The 7844-nt window shown below is 53.9% G+C and overlaps 1 protein-coding gene across 1 annotated transcript; it reads right to left on the reverse strand.

Moving 5' to 3' along the window:
* Window positions 1-813: 813 nt before the first annotated feature.
* On the reverse strand, window positions 814-1749 carry LOC136000738 (olfactory receptor 14A16). Its single transcript, XM_065654691.1, has one exon. The coding sequence runs from the start codon at window positions 1747-1749 to the stop codon at window positions 814-816; it is 936 nt and encodes a 311-aa protein (XP_065510763.1).
* Window positions 1750-7844: the final 6095 nt, after the last annotated feature.

Raw genomic sequence — 7844 nt, forward strand, 5'->3', positions numbered from 1 at the left:
CCCAAGGGTTGGGGCCAGCCATGGCATGATGGAAGCAAGGCCAGTCCCCCTTTGTCCTCTGCTCTTGTTTCCAAGAGATCCTTTACACCCATTGCTGGCAGCCCTCCTGTGCCAGCCCCTCTCACCAGCACAAGACTCCAGGCCCAGGAGCTCTTCATGCTGCTCCTGCTACTGCAGTGACAGAGCAGCCTGCCCTGAGCTGGGGAATGCAGAAATAGGTTTCTGTGCGTCATTTATTCCCCTGTTGAAGCACAGAGCACTGGGAGCAGGCTGTGGTGCCTGAAAACCACAGCGAGGCAGTCCAAGGCAGATCACTGAAGGTCCTTCACCATCTCCAGGAACACTGGGCACCCACAGATGAACACTCGAACCAGCACCATGACGTAACATGTTGCCTCATGTCCTCCCCTGAGCCCATGAAAAACCCAAGCACAGCAGCATGGCCTTGTGGGGGAAATGTATTCAGGCTGACCACAGCTTTGGAAGAAAAGCCCAAGCTCCAAATACAGAAACTGAGGAAATCCCCTTTTACAGGACGTTTCAAAAAGATGGCCCCAATTTCAGAGATACAGTGATTTCAAAATGGGTCCATCTTTTTGAAACACCCTGTATTACAGAGATGGGACACAGGACATCGTGGTCCCAGAAACAGGTGAACAGGCCTCTGAGTCTGAGAGGCTGGCTTCATGGCTCTGGAGAAGTGCCACGGATGAAGAAATTCCTTGACAAACATGGCTATCACAGATAAAATGCTCAACACAAAGGAGGTTCCTGAGATGAATTGGAAATCACTTCTGAAGAGACATGGGTAACTTATTGCTGCTGACAGAAAAATGATTGAATCAGCTTCTTCAGTGCCACTTTCAGCTCCTGGTTCCTCATGCTGTAGATGAGGGGGTTCACTGCTGGAGGCACCACTGAGTACAGAACAGACACCACCAGGTCCAGGGATGGGGAGGAGATGGAGGGGGGCTTCAGATAGGCAATCATAACAGTGATGAGGAACAGGGAGACCACGGCCAGGTGAGGGAGGCACGTGGCAAAGGCTTTGTGCCGTCCCTGCTCAGAGGGGATCCTCAGCACGGCCCTTAAGATCTGCACATAGGACACTACAATGAACACAAAACACCCAAATCCTAAACAGACATTAACCACAATAAGCCCAGCTTCCCTGAAGTAGGTGTCTGAGCAGGAGAGTTTGAGGATCTGAGGGATTTCACAGAAGAACTGGTCCACAGCATTGCCCTTGCAGAGGGGTAGTGAAAATGTATTGGCAATGTGAATCACTGCACAGAGAAACCCAGTGGCCCAGGCGGCTGCTGCCATGTGGACACAAGCTCTGCTGCCCAGGAGGGTCCCGTAGTGCAGGGGTTTGCAGATGGCAATGTAGCGGTCGTAGGACATGACGGTGAGAAGTGAATACTCTGCTCCAACCAAAAAGGCAAATGTTAAGACTTGAGCAGTGCATCCTTGATAGGAGATGGCCCTGGTGTCCCAGAGGGAATTGGCCATGGACTTGGGGACAATGGTGGAGATGCAGCCCAGGTCGAGGAGGGAGAGGTTGAGGAGAAAGAAGTACATGGGGGTGTGGAGGTGCTGGTCACAGGCTATGGTGGTGATGATGAGGCCGTTGCCCAGGAGGGCAGCCAGGTAGATGCCCAGGAAGAGCCAGAAGTGCAAGAGCTGCAGCTCCCGTGTGTCTGTGAACGCCAGGAGGAGGAACTGGGTGATGCAGCTGCTGTTGGACATTTGCTGTCTCTGGGCACAGGGCGCTCTCATAGGAGAAAAAGTCAGTAACAATTTAGTGGAGACTTCTCTGACATAAACCAAAGCCATGTCCCACACACCCTCCCCTGTGACACACAGATACACTTTTCTTTTTCTACAAGACCTTCCTTCAGCACTGTGGCTGCAGCCCTGCTTGGTGCTGGCCGAGTGTGCAACCAAGTGAAAAGGGTCTCTACCCATGGACTCTTAATAAGTCAGCCCAACTCTGCAGAAATTGGCTTGGGCAAGGGTCAGTCCTGAGGTTCAAATTTTTCAGATGAAATCACTGCTGATACAGTCTGTCCTGTCTGCACTCTATGTGATAAAGAAAATGAATTGTAAAGGCATTTTAAAAGTAACAGGTTTTCTTACAGCTTCACCACCATCTCCCCTGGACAGTGTTCTTGGACATCAGAAATCCTCAGCATTTCTGCTGCACTCAGGGAGAACAGAGCAAGTCCTGCGAGACCAGAGGATGCCTGTGGGTCAGTGCAGAGTGAGGGCAGCTGCTCTGTCCCTCTGTCTTGCTCCAGCTGCCCTGGGCTGGCACCTTTCTGAGATGGTGATCAAACTCCCATGTCACCCTGAAAAGCCACCAGAAACAGCTGAGAGCAGAGGGATTCTCCTCAGACCATGACATGTCTCACGCTTTCGTCAGGTCTCAGCACCCCACTTCTATCCCAGGACACACACGGCTCATTTCACAAACCAAACTGCATTTCTTCCATCATAGCATCTCTGCACTTCTGCATGAGTAATTCAGATAATGCTAACATGCTATAGGACAGGTTTGCATCCTGGAGGGAAGCCCACACCTTGGAAAAAAAACACTCAAGGAGACAGTCAAGAGTCCTAATGATGGCATTTGATTCAGGGAGACTCAGCTCATTCCCCAGCCCCACACACTGCATTGCCCACAGCCCCACAGCTCAGAGCAAAGCTGGGACACGTGTTCCCATGGACACACCTGCAGGAAAGGACCCACAAGATCAGGCTGTGACTCTGCAGCTGAAACTCCCATCCCCAGAGAGCCTGACAGCAAGAACCAGATCACAACAGCAGTGACCCAGAGCAGTGGAGCAAGAAGGAAACTGCGGTGAGGGTGGGTGTGAGAGAGGCCAGGGCAGAGGCAGCCGGGCACTCAGACAGCGTCACCCTTCCCCAGCTGTGCAGCCACCTCCCACACACCAGCATTGCCGGGCAGCTGCTCTCAGCCCCTGTGCTCTGCAGAGGGAACTGGAGCTCTGGCTGCACAGGAGCTGCTTCATGCCTTGGAGCCCCCGGCCCTGAGGGCAGAGGCTTTGCTGGGTGGGAGAGGAGGTGAGGGGGCTTCTCACAGGAGGCATCTGCACTGCGGGGATCATACGGAGTTTTCTGTGTTCTCCCTCCCAGAACAATTCCAGGTTTAGTTTCCTCTCATTTCTGATCATTTCCCTATTGCCTGGAGATTCTGCCCCTGGGAGGTGTTTCCCTGTCCATGTCTCTTCCCTGTCAGCGCTAACAGACCCCATCCCGCCCTCTGTGCCCTCACCCTGGCCCTACAGATCCTGCCTGTTCACAGGGCACTGCCTGGGGGCATCTTCCTGTTTGCAGACTGGGGAAAAGGACAGGTCAGAGTAAGCCTGATGAGTATAGTCAATGTGATGCTGGTGCTGTGCAGAGGCAGAGCAGCAGCTGAAGGGATGTTATGAGGCTTCTGGCAGATGTGATGATTAATCGGAATTGCAGTTCAGGAGTCACAGTGACTTGTTTAAGCATGAGAGCTCATTTTCATTTTTTCCTTTCCTGCACCCCCCAACCCTTGGGATAGGAAACTGAAAAGGCAGGCTCAGGAAAGCTCCCTATCTGTCTGGTAATCCTTGCATTGATCTTCTGCTTGAGGCATCCACTTGGAAAAATCCTGGGGATGATCTGGAGCTGTGAGGAGCCCTGACCCACGCAGCATCCTCTCCACAGCACAAGCACCTTTCCTGCCCTGATAGGGGTCACTCCTTCCCTCCAGAGCTTCCCCCCACGGCACCGTGGGGATCTCCCCGGGCAGTGCTGACCCTGGCAGGCGGCAGAGTCCCTGCCCCGGCACAGCCCTGGGGTGCAGGGACCCTGCTCTGCAGGACAGCCCTGGGCACCCCTGGGTGCTCACCCACCTTCACAGCTGTTCAACATTGCCTGCCAAGAGCCTCCTCCTTACTGATCCCTCAAGCTGTGCCTGTGCTAACTTGAGGAGATGCCTCCAGGAGCTACAGCTGCATTGCCCTGCACCCAGAGACTTACCGGATCAAGGGCTGCAAAGATTTCTCCTCCAGTGAGCTCTCAGTCATCCTCCCAGTCCTGACCACCTTTCATCTCTCTCTGCCTTGCTCGTCTCCCTGAGATCCCCAGGCAGAGCCCTCAGCCCTGCTGTGCTTTGCAGAGGAGCTGCTCCTGGGCAGAGCTGTCTCTCTGCAGCGCTGCCGCTTGCCATGAGCTCCCTCTGTCCCAGGAGCCCAGCCCAGCTCAGCAGCACAGGAGCAGCCCAGGGCGCTTTAATGACCCCTCTGGTGGGTTTGGTGCTGAGCTTATGAACTTCAGACCCTGGAGGAAGCTGAAGAAACCTCTCAAGAAGTCCAAGTCATATTCAAACTCCAAAGTTTCTTGTAATGTTAATGGTCCCCCTGAGGAACACTACTGAGAAACTGACCCCAGGGTCTGGTTAGAGAAGAAAACTGGAGGCAGAGATGGCAGGTCAGGACAAGCAAGGTGAAGGCCTCTCTGATGCTGAGTAAACCTGGATGTGTTTCATTAACCAAAGGGCCAAGCCCTGTCCCCCAGCCCTGGGAAGGCACATCCTGTCCCTCCCATGTTGCCCAGGGCCCTTCCTGGGACAGTGTGATGTGGGGCTGTGCAAGGCCAAGGGCAGGACTATGGTCCGACACCTCCCAGGTTCCTGGCTGGGGACAAGGAGTCCATGAGGCCCCTGTGCTGTAAGGACAAGGTGTCTCCTCACAGGCATCAGAGCTGGAGACAACAGCCACAGCCAAGGGGAGAAGGAGCTCATGTCTTGTGGGGGCTTTCAGCCTCTTTACGTCCCTTGATCCTCTCCACGACAGCCTGTCCTATGCTGTGGCATCCCCTGCACCTCTTGCCCTGCAGGCTGGACACATCCCCCCTGCTGCCCCACCTTGCTCTTGTCTGAGCATCTTCCTTCCTTTGCTGATCTCTCTCCATCCTCCCCAGCTGTTCCTTGAAGCACAAAGCCTTGGGCTGATGCAGACTCCCTCTGGGTGACCTGCTCCACCACAGCACTGCCCTTCCACTCACATTCCTTCCTGCTCATGTCCAGCCTGGACCTCCCCACCTGCACCGTGTGCCATTATTTCTTTCTCATGCTCTTTCCCACTATGAAGAAAACCTCCACCATCTCGGAAACCACCCTTCCAGCACTCTCAGGCTACTCCTACACTGCTGCAGCCTCCCCAGCGCTGCTGGGCCAGAGCAGCCCAGGTCCCTCAGCATCCCACACCATGTGCACAAGGTCCTGAACCCTGCCTTGGCAGAGCCCTGCACTCTCCAGTTCCTCCCTGCTTCTCCAAACTGGGAGCCGCACACTGGCACACACCCGTGTGTGTGGGGTCACACCAGTGCTGAACCGAATGGGATGAGAACTCCAGGTGTCTGGGTGCCCACGCTCCTCCTCATGCAGCCCCGTGTGCAGCTGCCTTGTTCATGGTGAGCGTGCGGCACGGGCTTGTGTGGCGGCCCTTGTAGTGCCCAGGCCCTTCTCCTCAGGGTCCCTGCTCAGCGTGTCAGGTCCTGCTCTGTCCTGATGGATGGGGTTATTCTCCTGCCCCGATACAGGACTGGCCGCTTCTCCTTTTGAAACTTCAGAGATTCCTGACGGTGGAACCCCAAAATTTCTCCAGGTCTGGACTCTCCCTGGACTGCTGCAGCCGCAGTCCCTCCAATTCCAGCCAGGACAGGGACCGCTCGCCCGGGCAGCCCCCGGTGCCCCCTAAAGAAAAGGGGCCTCAGCCTCCAGGACTCTCCTGAGCCCAGAAAGTGGCCACTAAAATGGCAGCAGTAGCAGGGTTCCATCAAGAGTTTATTCAAGAAAAAGGAAATAACTTCCAATTTCCCTAGCACAGTCTTTCAGTGCTGCTTTCTCCTCCTTATCCTGGTGCCTCTCCCTGACTGCTGTGCCCCACTTTCGGTGGCACCAGATTGTTGGGGGCCATGGCCATGTGCCCCCACAGCCCCAGGGCTTTGTCATTGGTGCCCTCACTCACAAGGGAAAACCCATCTTGTCACTCTCCACATAAAGGAGCTCCATACATCCAAGCAACTTCTTCACTCTGAGGGGATCCCACTGCTGACCCTTCCAGCCCGTCTCTCCTGAAAAGCCTGTACCCAGCCATTGCAGCGCCCCAAGCTGTGTGACTTGTCCCACCACGCCTGGCGGTGACTCCATGGGTGTCAAACAGCACAGGCTGCAGCTTGTCCTGGCTGTGCCCTTGGCTGAGGGCATCAGTGCACAGTTGGGCTGTGGCACCTCAGCTGTAGCACCCGGCCAAGCTCTGAGAGGCTTAGGGAAATCTGGTTGGTCTCAGGAATCCAGGTCCCCATGTGTGCAAAGCTTTGACTTCAGAGCAGAGCAATGTCACAGTGCTTGGCAGATGGAAAGTTAGGGCTGAAACTGGGCAACAGGAGAGTGAGCAAGCCCTGCTGTCCCCAAGGCCAGAGAGAAACAGGGCTGGCAATGACAGACCTGGAAGGAAACGTGTGTTTTGTCAGTGGCGTCTCTGCTACCCCTGAGGTACTTGGGCAGACGTGTCACTGATCTCTAGGAATGACAAGGTGCTGCTGACAGGCCCAAGGTGACAATGGTTTGTCTGTTCCTTGATTGTGTTATCAAGGAGTTGAGAACAGGTTTGGTGAAAAGAAAAAAAGGAGATTTGGAAGTGTTGCTATACGCATGGACACCGCGGTGTGAAGCGCTTCCTATTCATGGGCTGCCCTACATCTACTGGATAGAGAAGGGACAGATCTTGCGATGCTTCAGTGGTGGGAACGAGTTTCTTGCACAAAGGCACCGAATCTGTCTGCTGTGCTGTCTGGGGTGTCTGTCCCACACTCGCTGTGGATGGGGATGGCTGCCCTGGACAGGACCATCGCTGTCCCTGCCCAATGCATGTAGGGGTGTGCGAGAGCATTGGCACCTCACGTAACACTGCAGGCCTGTAACTGGCACTATAAGGGAATAACTGCCCTGAATTTGATTTGTCAATCGATTTATAGAATAATTTCAGCTGGAAGAGACCCTCAGGATCATCGAGTCCAACCATAACCCAACTCTAGCACTAAACCATGTCCCTAAGAAACCCAATTAAATGTCTTCTAAACACCTCCAGGAATGGTGACTCCACCATTTCCCTGGGCAGCCTGTTCCACTGCTTCACAACTTTTTCCATGAAGAAATGTCTCCTAATATCCAACCTGAACCTTCCCTGGCACAACTTGAGACCATTTCCTCTCGTCCTATCACTTGCTGCTTGGGAGAAGAGTCCAACACCCACCACGCTACAACCTCCTGTCAGGTAGTTGTAGAGACCAATAAGGTCTCCCCTCAGTCTCTTTTTTTCCAGGCTAAACAGCCTCATGTCCCTCAGCTGCACCTCATAAGACTTGTGATCCAGGCCTGTCACGGTCCATTCGGTGATGGACTCGTGATGCTTCATTCACCTTGATCTTGAAGTGCAAATGTAAGGCAATCAAAAAGCCAAGAGGTTGTAATTCAATCATCAATATTTCTTTATTTATTTTGCCTGTAAAGTGGCACGTGATAGAGAGAGTGGAGAAAAAGGAAAGGGAAGAAAAGAAAGGGGGAAAAAAAAGGGTTGGCTACCACTATGAGATCCAAAGGCGTCCCTATGGTCTCGGGTGTCGTGAGAAGAGTCCTGCCAGTTCTCCGTTGTGATCCGTGATCCTTTGGTGGGGAGAGCTCAACGATGTCCCGTCAGGAATCATTTTTTATGCTTCTTCACCCCGTTTTGCTCCCATGGATTGAGGCCAATCTCTGCCTTTGTTTCGCAATCCAGGCTGAA

This window comes from Caloenas nicobarica, chromosome 34, assembly GCF_036013445.1.
Source record: "Caloenas nicobarica isolate bCalNic1 chromosome 34, bCalNic1.hap1, whole genome shotgun sequence".
In the NCBI taxonomy this organism is placed as follows: Eukaryota; Metazoa; Chordata; class Aves; order Columbiformes; family Columbidae; genus Caloenas; species Caloenas nicobarica.

Bases quoted from the DNA above. Each gene is read 5' to 3' on its own strand.
- LOC136000738 (XM_065654691.1), bottom strand. From the start codon at position 1,749: ATGTCCAACAGCAGCTGCATCACCCAGTTCCTCCTCCTGGCGTTCACA.